General features: G+C 40.3%; 1 protein-coding gene across 3 annotated transcripts in view; it reads left to right on the top strand.

Annotated features, from left to right (window-relative positions):
- LOC135547547 (cadherin-8-like) overlaps nucleotides 1-20,949 on the top strand; it is a 114,714-nt gene that overhangs the window by 70,429 nt on the left and 23,336 nt on the right. The window contains exon 12 of one of the 3 annotated variants that reach the window (XM_064976656.1): nucleotides 13-2,056. The exons of 1 other annotated variant lie outside the window; for it this stretch is intronic. In XM_064976656.1, the coding sequence (XP_064832728.1) occupies nucleotides 13-494 (482 nt within the window). In that variant the 3' untranslated portion in view covers nucleotides 495-2,056. Of the gene's footprint in view, nucleotides 1-6; nucleotides 2,057-20,949 lie in introns of those variants that run through there. One more of the 3 variants, XM_064976647.1, reaches the window with a different exon arrangement.

Here is a 20,949-nt window from a genome sequence, read left to right as displayed (position 1 = left end):
CGGCAGTTATAGTGGTGCTGTTTGTGACGCTGAGAAGACACAAGAACAAGCCACTTATCATCAAAGATGACGAAGATGTGAGGGAGAACATCATCCGGTATGACGATGAGGGGGGTGGAGAAGAAGACACTGAGGCCTTCGACATTGCCACACTGCAGAACCCTGATGGAATCAATGGTTACCTGCCCCGCAAGGATATCAAGCCAGACCTGCAGTTCATGCCAAGGCAGAGTGGTGGCCCTAACGGTGTGGACGTGGATGAGTTCATCAATGTCAGACTCCACGAGGCGGACAACGACCCCACAGCCCCTCCCTACGACTCAATTCAGATCTATGGATATGAGGGCCGGGGCTCCATTGCTGGGTCTCTGAGCTCCCTCGAGACTGCGTCCTCAGACTCAGACCAGAACTATGACTACCTCAGAGAGTGGGGTCCGCGTTTCAGAAGACTTGGGGAGCTCTACTCAGTGGGTGAAAGTGATAAGGAGACTTGACCTTTGATCAGCAGATACCCTTTGATTTTGTCCACATAATTGTGTGTTATGCTAGGGTTTGCCGGCTTATAGAAACAGCTGTTTAAAAAAAGGGGGCCACCTTTTGTACTCTTAGAGTGAAGTATAGCGTTCATCATCTATCACGTTAAGCGCTTTGTATTGTTGAGCCAAACTTAACAATGTCGATATATTAGGAGGTCTAGGATTCTTGTGGAGTGTAATTTAGATTCCGTTGTGGAGTGTCTAGCAGTATTTTGGGTATTTGTCATTCTCTGTGACTGCCAGAAGCATAAAGACCTGGATTCTTGGTAGTTGCCTGATGAAAGAATAGAGGGATTGTGTAACGTTCTACAGCCTTCTTGGACATCATGGAGATTCAACCACAGAACAATTGTACTACTGAGTGGCCCTCATCTCAGATCTCTACCCACCACCCAGATAATCAGAGATAAAATAGGAAACTAAAAGAAAAAGCAATATTTGGTCTACAATACAATGAATGTATGTATGATTTGAAAAAGCAAAATGAGAACCACTACAATATTGGCTTTAAAATGAATTTGTTTAGATATCATTTGATACCAGGTGGCCACATTTATAAACTGTCTGAGCCAGACAGCTTGCTTTATACAACTATTTGTATTTACACGCTCCAAGTGTGGTTTGCAAATATTATTAGCCTATAAAAGACTAAAGCGAAAGACAAAAAAAGAGAAATGTAGAAACTTTGAGGCCTTCTTTTTACAGAAGCAAGCATTAAATGCAATTGTATTCAAATGTTTTTCGAAAATGATCGTCTTGATTCTTCATTATCGTTGTATGATTCGTTTTTTATATATCTGTTCTTATTTGCGTTTGTTTCTGTGCTTCAGGTTATAAGTGAGTGAGAGTTTAGAATGATCCCTTTTCTCAACTGTTCTTTCCACCGCTGAAGCTATTTCATCACAGCTGAACTTGTTGTTTAGATATTGCTGTTAATAAAGTATACAGAGAACAGGAATTACTACTGAAAAGTAAAAGATTGGATGGAAAGGGAACCTTTACACATACAAAATGTATACTGTTTATCATTATTCTGTATACAGAGTTACCAGTGACCATTTAAGCACAATAGCTGGGATAATTTAATTGATGTGAATATTCGACCCCTCAATTTTCAATTTCATTTAGGAACCACTGGTAACAAAACCCATAAAAATAAAATACAGGCTCTTGCATATTGTGCTACACTGTATATTATAAGACAAAAAATACATGTACATAGTTACTGATAATATCCGTAGCTTTCATTGAGGTGGTAGGTTTTGTCTATGCACGTTAGCTCTTGCACATGAGAATCTAAAATGGCACTACAGCTGCGTGCATACTCAATTTGTACTGATACAGTATATGGCAGTTCTCAGTAGACTTAACAATATATATGAAATAGTGTTACATGCAGATCATATTTTCTACTGTGCTTTAATGCTTATAAATGTGTATGTTTAATTATTCACTCCCTGTAATGTAATCTAAGATACCCTGTATTGTTTCCTACTTTGTGAAATATATTTTTATAAATATTGCTGAATGAGTTTGCCTTTCTTTAGCAGCTAAAATGTTTGGAATAAGAGAGATTTGCATAGTTCCTACTTGAATTGTCTATGTTCCTCATTGTGCATCAGTAAGTACCTATATCAACATGTAACATATCTTACAATTAGAAATTATTTATTTGGTAGTTGATGCAATGAATGGTTTTGAAACCTACAGTCATGGAAATTATTGGAACCCTTGAGTCCAGAAGCCCCGAAGCCCTTAGTATCTTGTTCAAGCAAGTTAGTATCTCACTGGAATGACTAAATTGTTATTGTGTAATTAGGCCCCATTTGTGACTGACTGGCTCAAATCGGTCTTACGTAGCAAAATTTGAAATTGTGTTTTTTACATTGGATAAGGTAGAGACTCAGAGCAACAATATGGTATATCATACACTGTATTTGAGGAACAATGGGCAAGTAATTCTGCTTTGAAAGTTGATAAACTTGTAAACTCATTTTTCAGAAAATGGCCGTTGAATGTTTTGGTACTGTATCTACTGGAGAGCTCTCATTTGTCTACACTTACTCAGCATTGTTCACACCCTCTTATATCAGCCCAATCCATCTCTTTAAGGATTCACATCTAACTAAGATCATGTGCTAAACAGTGAGTAGTGTAGTAAAGATGAAGACTAAGAGTGGTAAAAGTAGTAGCCTACAATAAGGAAAAAATCGAGGTAAACAGAAAGTGTCCAGATACAAATATTGTTTAAATGTTAGATGCCACTTACCCAGACACACTTGTCTAAAATGATGGGTCATGTGAAAGGAATGCTGTAACCCCCAGCCACATCTTGCTAAGTGTATGGGTCTCTGCAGAAGATGAAAAAGATACAGCCATATGGTTACATGCATAGTAGCTATATCAGATATAGATAAATAAAAATATATAAATAAAATAATACACAGTATGTACAAGAACAATAACAATATTGGTGAAAGATATACACTGAAAAAATCTATGTCCTTAATCAGTATAAAGGAGGAAATGTTGCTCACTTGTTGAGCAAAATCAAAGCTTTAATGCATCCTGGTGTCTTTGCTTGCTAGTTCAGTAGGGGCCCCCAGAGACAACTGCAGGTCTTCACAGGTGGTCTTGCAGTCAGCAACCATCTTCCAGGTAGACAGACCGCTCACTCTGAACAAGCAGGAGATGCTGCTCTTGCTTCTTCAGCTTGGCTGACTTAACAGCTTCTGGCAGAATGGCAGATCTGAGGACCTGATAGTTGTTCCTCTGGCACTGCTAGCACAGGTCTGTCCTGGGCTTAGTGCTTGAGATGTGGGGCAGCAATTTTCCCCACAGATTCCTGAAGGAAGACAGCACGACTACACATACCTCTGGAAAATACAGAAATAATGTGACATCAATAAAAGTAGTGCCAATCATGATGTAGGTCAATTAAATAATCAAAATATGTTGTTTATGCTTTACATACCAAGTGTTGTCATCGATTCCTTGTAGAGGCACCACACTGCTGCTTTTGTCACATGGGATGGCAGCAGCTTTCCACCAAAGTGTTTGTGTACTGGGTGTCGTCCTGGTAACACTATTTCATTATCCTCTGCATAGTTGTTGATGAAGTTAACCACTTGCTGCAAGTCCTAATGCTTCAGGTGTAACCTGTGCTTGCTTGGGCCAGCTCATTTTGATATGAGGCATTAGACCATTCTCCTTGTGTCATGAACTGGCTCGCAATCCGTAACAAAGAGGGAGACAACGTGGAGATCAAGGAATAACACAAATATATTTATTTTAAAAAGTATATACAATTAAAACATCTTAGGGCTAGGCCCCTTTTTTCTCCACTTCCTGTCTGAATGACGTGCCCAAAGTAAACTGCCTGTAGCTCAGGCCCTGAAGCCAGGAGATGAATATAATTGGAACCATTGGAAAGAAAACACTTTGAAGAAATTTTAAAATAATGTAGGAGAATATAACACAAATTATATGGTAGGATAATATCTGAAGAAAAACCAACCAATTGTTTTTTTTGGAGAAGCCATACTCTTAGAAATTGAAAATTAGCTCTCTGGATGCCATTCCTATGGCTTCCCACGGGGTGTCAGCAATCTATGTTAATAATCACCCTGTCGTCTCAGATTTAGAAATTATGCTTTACAGCGAAAGCAATCCAAGTGTTTGTGTAAGTTTATCGATAGCCTAGCATAGCATTATGTACACTTAGCATCAGGACGCTTGGTCGCGAAAATCAGAAAAGCAATCAAATTAACCGTTTACCTTTGATAATCTTCGGATGTTTTCACTCACGAGACTCCCAGTTACACAGCAAATGTTCCTTTTGTTCCATAAAGATTATTTTTATACCCAAAATACTGACGTTTGTTTGTCACGTTATGTTCAGAAATCCACAGGAAAGAGCGGTCACGACAACGCAGGCGGAAATTCCAAACAGTCTTCATAATGTCCACAGAAACATGTCAAACGTTTTTTATAATCATTCCTCAGGTAGTTGTTTAAATATATATTCGATAATATATCAACCGAGTGTGTAGCTTTTTCAATAACAGCAGGAGGAACAATGGCCGCTTCACTCAATTGCGCACCATCTCACTCTGAGAGTCCCCACCTCTCCACTTACACAATATAATCCTTCACACTAATTTTTCAAAATAAAAGCCTGAAACTATGTCTAAAGACTGTTGACACCTTAGGGAATCCACAGAAAATGAATCTGGTTGATGTCCCTTTAAATGGAGGACAGGCACGCATAGGAACACAGAGGTTTCAAAATAAGAGGCTCTTTCTGATTGGATTATCCTCAGGCTTTCGCCTGCAATATCAGTTCTGTTATACCCACAGACAATATTTTGACAGTTTTGGAAACTTTAGAGTGTTTTCTATCCCAATCTGTCAATTATATGCATATTCTAGCATCTGGTCATGAGAAATAGGCCGTTTACTTTGGGAACATTAGTTTTCCAAACAAAAAAATAGTGCCCCCTAGCTTCAAGAGTTAATTAAACAAATATGTTTTTCAATTAGACTGAACAGATGTTCTTTATGTATACCCTCTCACCACTCATTTCTCTTCAAAGAAAGTGAACCCAACAACATTCCGTCTCGGAAAGTTACCTACTCATGTAAAAAGGTTCTCATGGAATGAATAGGCCTTGATTATATTAATTAAATTGAATTCCATTGTATAACTGTGTGTTATATAGTAATAATAGTCTGTCCCTCATTGTGTTAACAAACAAAAGAAAGGCTTAGAGGCATTGCAATTTTCCCTTTTTTACCCACATCTTCTTAAACAGATAGATTTATTTTGAGAATCAGCTTCTCTCGTGGTTAATCCTGCTGAAAGATTAGAGTTCAATCTTATCTGATATTGTAACGACTCTTCATGAATAACAAAATAACTTGATCTTGTCGATTACTGACTGTGCTTGAATTAATGTCTATATTGTTACACAGAAAGAGAGTGGGGGGATCATTTCTTCCTGTCTTTATTTATTTGAATCCCATATACTTCATGGGCAGTTAGAAATGTGGATATACTGTAGAAGTTCACCATTAACACTTGTGTGGTGTTCATGTTTTTGTTATTCACCCAATGTTCGCGGGTCTGATGGACCCACAACATTATTGTGTTTTTAAAAACAAAACAGCCATAACAATTTACTTAGATGTTGACTTATATCAATTACAAGCAATATAGGCAGCATACATTGTTAATATTTGCCATTTTCCTCTGCTAGATCACATTTATCAATACAATCACTATTAGTAATTTTGGATAGTATGTGATTTTAGAAAACAAAAATTGATTATAATCAATTCATGAATGGAATAAATCATGTTTATCTTGAACAAATATAAAGTAAACAAGGTTTTCATCACAACTGATATTTATTGCTTTGAATTGAACAAATTGGGAGGACAAATTGAACATACAGCCTTAGAACATGCCCTAGAACACACACGCATGCAATAACTACACTCACATGTACTTCGGGTGTTGGAGTTGTTGGTTCTGTGAGTCGGGCGGATGGGGCACCAGCATCCTCCTCCTGAATCCTCCTCACGATGGCTGCGGAAGCTGGGGTCTCGAGAAAGAGCCTTCTCCTCTGTAGCTTCCCTCAGTTCCAATCTGGGTTCAATGGCATCCAGATGACAAATGTGTTGTACTCCAAGATGTCCAAGATATTGAAGAATATCACAAGTGACCAGCGTAGGGTTCTTCTTTTGCACCTATAGCCAGTCGCCAGCTTGTCTAAATTGTCCACCCCTCCTTTTGTGGCATTGTAATCCATTATGATTTCCGGTTTTTGATGTTCCTGGTCACAGATTCTCCCATCCCTATATAGAGTACTCATGAGTAGCACATTTTTGCTTTTCTTTGGCACGTAGGACAATAGGGACGTGTCTACCGTGAACACAAACTTAGAGGAATAGGCCTGTTCCATGTATTCAACAGCTGAGGTGGGACTCTAACTTTTTTTTGTACTGTTCCTACCATCGTCAGCTTCCTCTTGAGGAGCTCCTGTCCCAGCTTGTGCGAAGAAAAAAAGTTATCGCATGTGATGTTGTTGCCACGGAGTCCCTGTGTCACATCCAGGACAACCCGCATCCCGTAGATCTTCTCAGGGGCTCCTACATCTGGCTGCCCTGTATATACTTGCAAGTTCCACGTATTTGATGAAGCAGCATCACAGACAGCCCAAATCTTGATTCTATATTTAGCCTGTTAAGACGGTATGTACAGCCTGAAGGGGCAGTGGCCCCTAAATGTCATAAACTGCTCATCAACAGTAACGCTGGGCTCAGGGTTGGAAAACAGGGGAAAGCAGACCACCCACTTGTACAACACTGACCCGATTGCAGCTAGCTTGTCTCTCTGCCGCCGATCTGGTCTGGGGTCTCGGATATCGAAGCGGATAATCCTGGAAATAATGTGGACATTGTTGCATGGAAAAGTTCTCTGCCAGTTTCTGCATCCCACAGGGATTCTGTGGATTCCCAAATGGATCTGAGAACACCAGCAAGGATAAGAACCCCAATGTTTGCATGTAAATTAGTTTGGTCCATTGCCTTCCATCTCCCTCCAAAAACACACCTTCCAACCAAATCAGTGCAGTCCAGAATGATTTTTTGGATGGTGTCTGGGATGAACAGTTCAAAAGAAGACTTTATGTCCATAACATGACTAACCGCCATCCGTGTCGGCCCTGGTTGCATCCTTATCACATTGGCAGCCATTCCTTGGGGAAGAAGACCATTCAATTTCGCAATTTTTTGACATCCATATTGCTCCTCCTGTAGGCTGCTGATGGGCTGGTTGTTGACGGGCTGGTCCTGGGGCTGGCTGAGGGTCAATCTCATCTTCTTCTTCTAACTCACTGTCAGACTCCGAGTTGATAGAGACATGATCCTCATACTCTGAAAATTCAAAGTGGAAGACGCTCCATCCACACTAGCTTCTCTCTCTGCAGAAAATAGCCATACCGATTGATTATGGTAAGGAGCCACACATGTAAAACCTTTTTATTTATTGTGTCCCTCCCCCAATTTGCACGTGACTGGGGTAGAGTGTGGGAAAACACTGAATTGTTCTACAATGTATCGGAATAATGTATCTAAGTAATGTATTGTAATAACATTGTGCAGGATCCGCAAGACTTGTGTAGTTTCACACAATACAAAGGGTAAAGAGTTGCGAGAAAAGCTGTAGACGGGCAGACAGGCAGAGAGACAGACAGCACCAATAACCTATGTTGAAACAGCGAGCCCAGGGAGGAGGAAGACAGAGTGAAGGCATGCAGCAAACCTTTTTGTTTAATTTTTACTTATTTTCACCTACACACACACTTTTCCACACTTTTATTACCCTCAGGTCCAGTGGACCCGAACACCACATATGTAATGTACATGTGTAGTGGGGTCCACATTGTGCACTCAATGAAATTGTGTTCTTTTACATGTGTTTTTCCCAACTGCATACTGCAATACTAGTATACTTTACTGGAAATTATACTGAACAAAAATATAAACACAACATGTAAAGTGTTGGTCCCATGTTTCACGAGTTGAAATAAAAGATCACAGAAATGTTCCGTATGTACAAAAAGCTTATTTCTCTCAAATGTTATGCACACTGACTGCAGGAATGTCCACCAGAGCTTTTGCCAGAAAATGCAATGTTCATTTCTCTACCATAAGCTGCTTCTAACGTAATTTTAGAGAATTTGGCAGTACGTCCAACCGGTTTCACAATCGCAGATCACAAGTAACCTTGCCAGCCCAGAACCTCCACATCCGGCTTCTTCACCTGCGTGATCGTCTGAGAACAGCTGATGAAAGTGAGGAGTATTACTGTCTAAAAAAGCCATTTTGTTGGGAAAAACTAATTTTGATTGGCAGGTCCTGGCTCCCCAGTGAGTGGGTCTGGCTCCCAAGTGGGTGGGCCAATGCCTTCCCTGGCCCTCCCATGGCTTCGCCCCTGAACAGTCATGTGAAATCCATAGATTAGGGCCTAATGAATTTGTTTCAACTAACTGATTTCCTTGTATGAACTGTAACTCAGTAAAATATTTGAAAATGTTGTATTCTGTGTTTATATTTTTGTTCAGTTTATTTAGAAAGGAGGTTTGCCTCCTTGATTCATATTTCTTAAAGTTTTGACATACTCTGCAAGAAAAGTGAATCCAACATGTGTGACCCCGGCAGACCAACCGGCTCATTTGCAGTCACGGTTCATGAAGTCCCAGTTCCTCCAGTCACAGTTATGTTTTTTTCTGCAGGTCTGACACAGGCTGCTTAACTAAACAGCAAATCTAATTATCTTCCCACTTTTGTCACGTAATGGAAGTGCCCCTCTGGTGACAACCTTGCACATGTTCTCTACTGAGTTTAAATACTGTCTCGTGGCTCCTGATGGTTCGGGGAAACTGTAACTACGTTGCCAAAAGTGCTGCCTTCTATCATTAAAACCTGCAACACATGCAAATGTAAGAATATGTTAGTCTGCAGCTTAATTATATAGTCTGTTTTTGCATTTTGTTTTGCATTATCTGTCTTCATGACCTTTGTCATGACTCTTCTGTCTGACTGTCCATAAACCACATTTATACTGATATTATCATTACCATCACTACCATTCTGTCTATCTCCGGTTTCTTTACACTTGGCATTATAATGACCAGAATGCCTCATAGTCCAACTCGGGAAGGTGATATTACTAGATCCTACCTACTGTGACCGGATTTCACCGGATGTGGGCACAGATCCAATCACAAGATGGATGTTATTACTAAATATGAAAAGGCTCATTCATAGTCAGTGCAGTCACAGCAGACACCTAGGCCAGTGCTGTAATGTGGTTTCATGTTAAGCAGTTAATTAGTGTTTACAATATATAGACGTCTCACAACATCAAAAAATACTGTTTGTAGTAGTTGGTTGCTACGTCTTCAAATGCCAAGACTAAGTTTAAATTGAACACATTATAATTGTAGCATTCATTATATGATTAAGAACATTTTACCTTTTGTCACGGTCAAATGTCATTTATTATTTAATGTGAATGTTTTGATTGAATCTATTTTTAAGAGCAGGGTTGTGGTTATTGGTAATGCCGTAACATATTGGGGCTGATCATGCACTGTGGAGTGCGAAATTGACCCACTCGTGTAATTAGCATTAATTAGCACCTCTGTTGGCGGATAGCACGCCTGAACCTGGATGTCCTGTAGTTTGGACTGTGCACTGCTGTCACTTCTACAGTGAGCCACATGAAAACTATCTGGCTACTTTGGCTGCAGTGGCTTTTCTCTGCGAGAGCCAGTATCAGTGACCGAAAGAATGATGGGATCTGATGTGCACACACTTTCTGGATTAATTGAAAAGATACCCGTAAATATAGCAAATGTACATTTGCATCCCAGTTTCTTCAAACCTCTTTGTTCTTTGTGCCCTTTCGTTTACTTTTCACTTGAGTACAAAGAAGTTTGCTGAACTTGAAGATATTTAAACATTTAATTTCTGTAATACATGTCCTGGACAATCAAATTCTAAGACTTGGGCAGCATTACCAACAAAGAAAAAATCTAAATTGGATACGTATCGAAACTTTACAACCTTGGAAGCTGAACAGTGTAATACTTAATACTGGAACATCATCATAGTTGTCCATAATTTAATTATATTGGCACAACATAAGGAAACCGTATCAGTAGACATTTGCAATATCCATGACCTTGTATCTAGCAGTATCAATGCTATAGAGAACAACAAAATTGCTGTTCCAGGTCAGGAAGTTTGGGGTGATGGAATGGCAAAAATGGGTTTATTGCCTTTATTTTCTATCACACACACTGCATCAGTAAAAAGGTACAGCCAATATCCATATATATATTTGATGTTATTTTAATGGAAAAAACAAGGACATTTCTAAGTGATCCCAAGCTTTTTAACAGTGGTATATACAGTATATATATATATATATATATATATATATATATATATATATATATATATATATATATATAGACCACCGTTAAAAAGCATATATACAACCGTTAAAAAGCTTGCACATTGTTTTTTCCATTAAAATAACATCAAATCTATCAGAAATACAGTGTAGACATTGTTAATGTTATAAATGACTATTATAGCTGGAAATGGCAGATTTTTTAATGGAATATCTACATCGGCAAACAGATGCCAATTATCAGCAACCATCACTCCTGTGTTCCAATGGCAGGTTGTGTTAGCTAATCCAAGTTTATCCTTTTAAAAGGCTAATTGATCATTTGAAAACCCTTTTGCAATTATGTTAGCACAGCTGAAAACTGTAGTGCTGATGAAAGAAGCAAAAAAAACGGCCTTCTTTTGACGAGTTGAGTATCTGGAGCATCAGCATTTGTTGGTTCGATTACAGGCTTAAAATGGCCAGAAGAAAGAACTTTATTCTGAAACTCGTCAGTCTATTCTTGTTCTGAGAAATGGGAGGCCCCAGTGCACAACTGAGCAAGAGGACAAGTACATTAAAGTGTCTAGTTTGAGAAACAGATGAATGTGGTGATAAAGATATTTAAGCTTTCCATACTTGGAATAACATATCTAAATCTAGTCCCTAATGTACTTGTCCTATTGCTCAGTTGTGAGAGCCAGTTTGCACTATTCTGTGAAGGGAGGTGTACACAGCGTTGTACGAGAACTTCAGTTTCTTGGCAATTTCTCGCTTGGAATTGCACAAATAAATGCTTCACAGATTTCAAGTAACAGACACATCTCAACATCAACTGTTCAGTGTAGACTGCATGAATCAGGCCTTCATGGTAGAATTTCTGCAAAGAAACCACAACTAAAGGACACCAATAAGAAGAAGTGACTTCCTTGGGCCAAGAAACACGAGAAATGGACATTCGACCGGTGCAAATCTGTCCTTTGGTCTGATGAGTCCAAATATGAGATTTTTGCTTCCAAATGGCATGTTTTTGTGAGACGCAGAGTAGGTGAACGGATGATCTCCGTATGTGTGGTTCCCACCCTGAAGAATGGAGGAGGAGGTGTGATGTGTGGGGGTGCTTTGCTTGTGACACTGTCAGGAATTTATTTAGAATTCAATGCACACTTTTAACCAGCATGGCAACCACAGCATTCTACAGCAAAACGCCATCCCATCTGGTTTGTGCTTAGTGAGACTATCATTTGTTTTTCAACAGGACAACACCTCCAGGCTGTGTAAGGGTTATTTGACCAAGAAGTAGAGTGATGGAGTGCTGCATCAGATGACCTGGCCTCCACAATAACCCAACCTCAACCCAAATGAGATGGTTAGGGATGAGTTGGACTGCAGAGTGAAGGGAAAGCAGCCAACAAGTGCTCAGCATATGTAGGAACTCTTTCTAGACGGTTGGAAAAGCTTTCCAGGTGAAGCTCATTGAGAGAATGCCAAGAGTGTGCAAAGCTGTCATCAAGTTAAAGGGTGGCTACTTTGAAGAATCTCAAATCTCAAATATATTTAGATTTGTTTAGCACTTTTTTGGCTACTACATGATTCCACATGTGTTATTTAATGTCTTCACTATCATTCTACAATGTAGAAAATAGTACAAATAAAGAAAAACCCTTGAATGAGTAGGTGTGTTTAAACCTTTGACTGGTACTGTAGATTTAGAGTTAGATAAACTTGGATTTTTCTGCATGGACATTTACAGGATATTACCCTCCACGACATAACATTCACTCCAAATCAAATCTCCAAACCTACAACCTGATTTTGGACAAAATAACCTGGGAAGAATTCCAACTTAAAAATATCCTTTTTTCCAAGGTCTATACAGCAAATGCTCTGGCAAACCATCGACCAGCAAAAGAAGCACTAGACACCTGAAATCTCCATCCAACCTAGAATTGAGGTAGTAATGTTTAGTCTGAACCTACTTTTGAACCCAAGAAGAAAAATACATTACAATGATATATTTTACTTTATAAGGTTGAATGCTAAGTTAAGGCTACCAAGTTTGCTAGAACAGAACAGATCTGATCAATTACCACTGAGGTGTGAAGTGAGAGGTGTCAAAGCCCTTGGGTTGTTTGAAATGTTTGGGCAAAGTTTACAGGTAACTTATTAGATTATCTGTTGTCATGTTGGGAGAGTTGGAACCAGTGTCTTTCTGAATCAAACACGCAAAGAAATTTACATTTTGGAGATATAACAATGGAATTTATCAAACAAAATTGACAATTTGTGATGTTTATGGGACATATTGGAGTGCCAACAGAAGAAGCTCTTCAAAGGTAAGGCATGAATTATATAGTTATTTCTGAGTTTTGTGTAGCGCCTGGCAGGTTGAAATATGATTGTCATGTGTTTGTTTAATGGGGTGCTGTCCTCAGATAATAGCATGGTTAGCTTTCGCTGTAAAGCTTTTTTGAAATCACTGTGGCTGGATTAACAAGAAGTAAAGCTTTGTTTTTGTGTATTGCACTTGTGATTGTATGAAAGTTAAATATTTCTAATAATTTAATTTGAATTTAGTGCTCTGCCATTTCACCGGATGTTGTCAAATCGATCCCGTTAACGGGATTTGATCCCTAAGAAGTTTTAAGGTTGCTGTCCTTATCATCACCAAGCATATCTCTGACCTGAACTTGACTCTCTTCTCTGGGCGGTTCCTATTGCTTGAAAGGCAGCCACAGTGCATCCTTTATTTAACCTCTCTGGGATATGTGGAATGCTAGCGTCCCACCTGGCCAAACGCCCTTGAAAATGCAGAGCGCCAAATTCAAATAAATTACTGTAAAAATCTAACTTTCATGAACTCGCACATGTAAGATACCAAAATAGAGCTACACGTGTTGTGAATCCAGCCAACATGTCAGATTTCAAAAATGCTTTTCGGCGAAAGTAAACAATGCTATTATCTGAGGGTAGCACCACCGTAAACAAAGAGAGAAAACATATTTCGCCTCTGCAGGCGCGACTCAAGATGCAGAAATAAAAATATAAATCATGCCTTACCTTTGACGAGCTTCTTTTCTTGGCACTCCAATATGTCCCATAAACATCGCAAATTGTCCTTTTTATATATATGCAAAATGTCAATTTCTTTGGCGCGTTTGATCCAGAAATACACCGGTTCCAACTTGCGCAACGTGACTACAAAATATCTCAGAAGTTACCTGTAAACCTGAACGATTTGTCCTCAGGGTTTCGCCTCGTTCTGTTATATTCACAAACATGATTCAAACAGTTTAAGAAATTTCAGAGTGTTTTCTATCCAAATCTAATAATATGCATATCTTATCTTCTGGAGATGAGTAGCAGGCAGTTGAATTTGGCATGCATTTCATCCGGACGTGATAATACTGCCCCCTGTCACCAAGAAGTTAAAGAGTGAGATCAAGCAGATCCTTACTGTGTTGGAAAACGTGTCGATAATCAACTGACTGGCTTTCCTGACGTCTATAATATTCTCTATGGTATGCAATCTGGTCTCCGCTCAGGATATGGATGTGTTATTGCAACCTTAAAGGTTCTAAAAGATGTCACCATTTCACTTGATTCTAAGCAATGTTGTGCTGCTATTTTTATTGACTTGGCAAAAGCTTTTGATATGGTACACCATTCCATTCTTGTGGTCCGGCTAATGAGTAATGGTGTCTATAAGGGGTCTTTGGCCTTATTTGCTAACTACCTCTTTCAAAGAGTGCAGTATATAAAGCCAGAACATCTGCTGTCTCAGCCACTGCGTGTCACCAAAGGAGTACCCCAAGGCTCGATCCTGGGCCCCACGCTCTTCTCAATTTTAACAACATAGCTTAGGCAGTAGGAAGCTCTCTCATCCAGTTATATGCAGATGATGCAGTCTTATACTCAGCTGACCCTTCCCCAGATTTTGTGTTAAACTCTTTACAACAGAGCTTTCTTAGTGTCCAACAAGCTTTCTCTGCAATTAACCTGGTTCTGAACACCTCCAAAACAAAAGTCATGTGGTTTGGTAAGAAGAATGCCCCTCTCCCCACCGGTGTGATTACTACCTCTGAGGGTTTAGAGATTGAGGTAGTCACCTCATACAACTACTTTTGAGTATGGCTACACGGTGCACTGTCCTTCTCTGAGCAAATATCAAAGCTTCAGGCTTGGGTTAAATCTAGACTTGGTTTCCTCTATCGTAATCACTCCTCTTTCACCCCAGCAGCCTAACTAACCATGATTCAGATGACCATCCTACCCATGTTATATTAAGGATATTTCATTTATACATCGGCAGGTAAGGGTGCTCTCGAGCGGCAATATGTTCTTTACCATTCAGCCATCAGATTTGCCACCAATGCTCCTTATAGGATACATCACTGCACTCTATACTCCTCTGTAAACTGGTCATCTCTGTATACCCGTTGCAAGACCCACTTTTGGATGCTTATTTTTAAACCTTATTTATAAGGCCTCACTCCCCCCTATTTGAGATACCTACTGCAGCCCTCATCCTCCACATACAACACCCGTTCTGCCAGTCACATTCTGTTAAAGGTCCCCAAAGCACATACATCCCTGGGTCGCTCGTCTTTTCAGTTCGCTGTAGCTAGCGACTGGAACGAGCTTCTTGCAATCTCTTCATTCAAAGACTCATTCATGGACACTCTTACTGACAGTTGTGGCTGCTTTGCCTGAGGTATTGTTATCTCTACCTTCTTGCCCTTTATGCTGTTGTCTTTGTGCAATAATGGTTGTACCATGTTTTGTGCTGCTACCATGTTGTGCTGCTGCCATGTTGTAGCTACCATCTTGTTGTCATATATATACTTTTTTTATTTGTTATTATTTCAACTTTATTTAACCAGGTAGGCCAGTTGATAACAAGTTCTCATTTACAACTGCCACCTGGCCAAGATAAAGCAAAGCAGTGCGACAAAAACAACAACACAGAGTTACACATGGGGTAAACAAACATACATTCAATAACACAATAGAAAAATCTGTATACAGTGTGTGTAAATGAAGTAAAGAGGTAAGGCAATAAATGGCCAATAGTGGCAAAGAAATAACAATTTAGCAATGTACACTGGATTGATATATGTGCAGATGAGGATGTGCAAGTAGAAATACTGGTGTGCAAAAGAGCATAAAAACAAAAACAAATATGGGGATGAGGTAGGTAGTTGGTTGGATGAGCTACTGACAGATGGGCTATGTACAGCTGCAGCGATGGGTAAGCTGCTCTGACAGCTAACATTTGAAGTTAGTGAGGGAGATATAAGTCTCCAACTTCAGTGATATTTGCAATAAGTTCCAGACATTGTTCCAGAGAACTGGAAAAAAAGGCGGCCAAAAGAGGTGTTGGCTTTGGGGATGACCAGTGAAATATAACTGCCCGAGAGCGTGCTACGGGTCAAATCAAATCAAATTTATTTGTCAAATACACATGGTTAGCAGATGTTAATGCGAGTGTAGCGAAATGCTTGTGCTTCTAGTTCAGACAATGCAGTAATAACCAACTAGTAATCTAACCTAACAATTCCAAAACTACTACCTTATACACACAAGTGTAAAGGGATAAAGAATATGTACATATAGATATATGAATGAGTGATGGTACAGAACGGCATAGGCAAGATGCAGTAGATGGTATAGATTACAGTATATACATATGAGATGAGTAATGTAGGGTATGCAAACAAAGTGGCATAGTTTAAAGTGGCTGGTTATACACGTATTACGTAAAGATGCAGTAGATGATAGAGTACAGTATATACAGTGGGGAGAACAAGTATTTGATACACTGCCGATTTTGCAGGTTTTCCTACTTACAAAACATGTAGAGGTCTGCAATTTTTATCATAGGTACACTTCAACTGTGAGAGACAGAATCTAAAACAAAAATCCAGAAAATCACATTGTATGATTTTTAAGTCATTAATGTGCATTTTATTGCATGGCATAAGTATTTGATCACCTACCAACCAGTAAGAATTCCGGCTCTCACAGACCTGTAAGTTTTCTTTAAGAAGCCCTCCTGTTCTCCACTCATTACCTGTATTAACTGCACCTCTTTGAACTCCTTTCCTGTATAAAAGACACCTGTCCACACACTCAGTCAAACAGACTCCAACCTCTCCACAATGGCCAAGACAAGAGAGCTGTGTAAGGACATCAGGGAAAAATTGTAGACCTGCACAAGGCTGGGATGGGCTACAGGACAATAGGCAAGCAGCTTGGTGAGAAGGCAGCAATTATTAGGAAATGGAAGAAGTTCAAGATGATGGTCAATCACCCTCGGTCTGGTGCTCCATGCAAGATCTCAACTCGTGGGGCATCAATGATCATGAAGAATGTGAGGTATCAGCCTAGAACTACACAGGAGGACCTGGTCAATGACCTGAAGAGAGCTGGGACCACCGTCTCAAAGAAAACCATTAGTAACACACTACGCCGTAATGGATTAAAATACTGCAGCGCATGCAAGGTCCCCCTGCTCAAGCCAGCGCATGTCCATGCCCGTCTGAAGTTTGCCAATGACCATCTGGATGATCCAGAGGAGGAATAGGAGAAGGTCATGTGGTCTGATGAGACAAAAATAGAGCTTTTGGGTCTAAACTCAACTCGCCGTGTTTGGAGGAAGAAGAAGGATGAGTACAACCCCAAGAACACCATCCCAATGATGTATCAAATACTTACTGTATGTCATGCAATAAAAGGTGTAAACATCATTCTTTGGGGATGCTTTTCTGCAAAGGGGACAGGACGACTGCACTGTATTGAGGGGAGGATGGATGTGGCCATGTATCGCAAGATCTTGGCCAACAACCTCCTTCCCTCAGCAAGAGCATTGAAGATGGGTCGTGGCTGGTTCTTCCAGCATGACAATGACCTGAAACACACAACCAGGTCAACTAAGGAGTGGCTCCGTAAGAAGCATCTCAAGGTCCTGTAGTGGCCTAGCCCGTCTCCAGACCTGGAGGAGTGGGTCAAAATCCCTGCTGCAGTGTGTGCAAACCTGGTCAAGAACTACAGGAAACGTATGATCTCTGTAATTGCAAACAAAAGTTTCTGTACCAAATATTAAGTTCTGCTTTTCTGATGTATCAAATACTTATGTCATGCAATAAAATGCAAATGAATTAAAAATCATACAATGTGATTTTCAGCATTTTTGTTTTAGATTCCGTCTTTCACAGTTGAAGTGTACCTATGATAAAAATGACAGACCTCTACAAACTTGTTGATTGAGTTGGAGGCGTGCATGGCCACGCAGTCGTGGGTGAACAGGGAGTACAGGAGAGGGCTCACAACGCACCCTTGTGTGGCCCCAGTTTTGAGGATCAGCGGGGTGGAGATGTTGTTACCTACCCTCACCACCTGGGGGCGGCCCGTCAGGAAGTCTAGTACCCAGTTGTACAGGGTAGGATCGAGACCCAGGGTCTTGAGCTTGGTGACGAGTTTGGAGGGTACTATGGTGTTAAATGCTGAGCTGTAGTCGATGAACAGCATTCTCACATAGGTATTCCTCTTGTCCTGATGAAAGCACTTCACATCAAAGCACTTCATGATGACAGAAATGAGTGCTATGGGGCGGTAGTCGTTTACGTCAGTTACCTAAGCTTTCTTGGAAACAGGGACAATGGTGGCCCTCTTGAATCATGTGGGAACAGCAGACTGGGATAAGGGTTGATTGAATATGTCCGTAAACACACCGGCCAGCTGGTCTGCGCATGCTCTGAGGGCGCGGCTGGGGATGCCGTCTGGGCCTGCAGCCTTGCGAGGGTTAACACGTTTAAATGTTTTACTCACGTTGGCTGCAGGGAAGGAGAGTCTAAAGGTTTTGGTTGTGGGCCGTGTCAGTGGCACTGTATTGTCCTCAAAGCGGGCAAAAAAGTTATTTAGTCTGTCTGGGAGCAAGACATCCTGGTCTGCGACGGGGCTGGTTTTCCTTTTGTAATCCGTGATTGACTGTAGACCCTGCCACATACCTCTGTGTCTGAGGACGCGGCTGGGGATGCCGTCTGGGCCTGCAGCCTTGCGAGGGTTAACACGTTTAAATGTTTTGAATTGCGACTCCACTTTGTCTCTATACTGACGCTTAGCTTGTTTAATTGCCATACGGAGGGAATAGCTACACTGTTTGTATTCGGTCATGTTTCCGGTCACCTTGCCCTGGTTAAAAGCAGTGGTTTGTGCTTTCAGTTTCACCCGAATGCTGCCATCAATCCACGGTTTCTGGTTTGGGAATGTTTTAATCGTTGCTATGGGTACGACATCGTCAATGCACTTTCTAATGAACTCGCTCACCGAATCAGCGTATTCGTCAATGTTGTTGTTGGATGCAATGCGGAACATATCCCAATCCATATGATCGAAGCAGTCTTGAAGCGTGGAATCAGATTGGCCGAACCAGCGTTGAACAGACCTGAGCGCAGGAGCTTCTTGTTTTAGTTTCTGTCTGTAGGCTGGGAGCAACAAAACAGAGTCGTGGTCAGCTTTACCGAAAGGAGGGCGGGGGAGGGCCTTATATGCGTCGCGGAAGTTAGAATAACAATGACCTAGGGTTTATGTGTGTTTTGTCCAATATTTCATTTATTTATATATATTTTTAAATCCCAGCCCCGTCTCCGCAGGATGCCTTTTAGTAGGTCGTCATTGAAGCATTTATTTGGGCTGCAATTTCTGAGGCTGGCAACCAGCTGTGTAAAGTACTTAAGAACAAAATCTTTAAATTACTACTCATGTAGTTTTTTGGGGGTATCTGCACTTTACTTTACTATTTATATTTTTGGCAACGTTTACTTTTGCTTCACTACATTCCTAAAAAAAAATATATACTTTTTACTCCATACTGTCACGCTCGTCGAAATCGTGGAAATGACCGGACCAAGGTGCAGCGTCGTGAGCGTACATTTTTCTTTTATTTCTTTAAATGTCGCCAACAAAACAAGAAACAACAAAACCGAACGTGAAGCTTACTAGGGCTATACAAGCCACTAACAAAGATAACTACCCACAAAATAAAAAAGGAAAAAGGCTGCCTAAGAATGATTCCCAATATGTATGATACCCAGTATGATTCCCAGAGACAATGATAGACAGCTGTCCCTGATTGAGAACCATACCCGAACAAAACATAGAAACACAGAACATAGAGTTTCCCACCCGAGTCACACCCTGACCAACCAAACATAGAGAATAATAAGATCTCTACGGTCAGGGCATGACACATACATTTTCCCTGACACCCAAAAGTAACAGTTCATTTTGATATGAAAATGGTCATATTCACACACTTATCAAGAGAACATCCATAGTCATCCCTACTGCCTCTGATCTGAAGGACTCAATAAACAAACTTTTGATACTTAAGTATGTTTAAAACCAAATACTTTTCCTCAAGTAATATTTTACTGCTTGAGTCATTTTCTATTATTAAGGAATCTTAACTTTTACTCAAGTATGACAATTGAGTACTTTTTCCACCACTGCTGGTAACTAATGAACTTATCCTCTGCAGCAGAGGTAACTCGGGGTCTTCCTTTCCTGTGGTGGTGCTCATGAGAGCCAGTTTTATCATAGCGCTTGATGGTTTTTGCAACTGCAATTGCAGAAACTCATGAAATTTTACGGATTGACTGACCTTCATGTCTTAAAGTAATGATGGACTGTCATTTCACTTTGCTTATTTGAGCTGTTCTTGCCATAATATGGACTTGGTCTTTTACCAAATAAGGCAATCTTCTGTTACCACCACTACCTTGTCACAACACATTTGATTGGCTCAAACACATTAAGATGGAATGAAATTATACAGTTGAACTTTTAACAAGGCACACCTGTTAATTGAAATGCATTCCAGGTGACTACCTCATGAAGCTGGTTAACTTCTTCGATATAGGGGGCGCTCTTTTAATTTTGAGATAAAAAAACGTTCCCCTTTTAAACAAGATATTTTGTCACGAAAAGATGCTCGACTATGCATATAATTGACAGCTTTGGAAAGAAAACACTCTGACGTTACCAAAACTGCAAATATATTATCTGTGAGTGCCACAGAACTAATGCTAAAGGCGAATCCAAGATGAAATTTCATACAGGAAATGCCCCAGATTTTGAATGCGCTGTGTTCCAATGTCTCCTCATATGGCTGTGAATACGCCAGGAATGAGCCTACACTTTCTGTCGTTTCCTCCAGGTGTCTGCAGCATTGTGACGTATTTGTAGGCATATCATTGGAAGATTGACCATAAGAGACTACATTTACCAGGTGTCCGCTTGGTGTCCTCCGTCGAAATTATTGCGCAATCTCCAGTTGCGTTCACTTTTCATTTGGTTCAGAGGAGAAAGGCAACTGCCACGAATGATTTATCATCGAATAGATATGTAAAAATCACCTTGAGGATTGATTCTAAACAACGTTTG

This window comes from Oncorhynchus masou, chromosome 1 (genome assembly GCF_036934945.1).
Source record: "Oncorhynchus masou masou isolate Uvic2021 chromosome 1, UVic_Omas_1.1, whole genome shotgun sequence".
NCBI lineage: Eukaryota > Metazoa > Chordata > Actinopteri > Salmoniformes > Salmonidae > Oncorhynchus > Oncorhynchus masou.
Note: the sequence above shows the minus strand (reverse complement) of the source record. Positions and strands in the feature narration are given on the sequence as shown.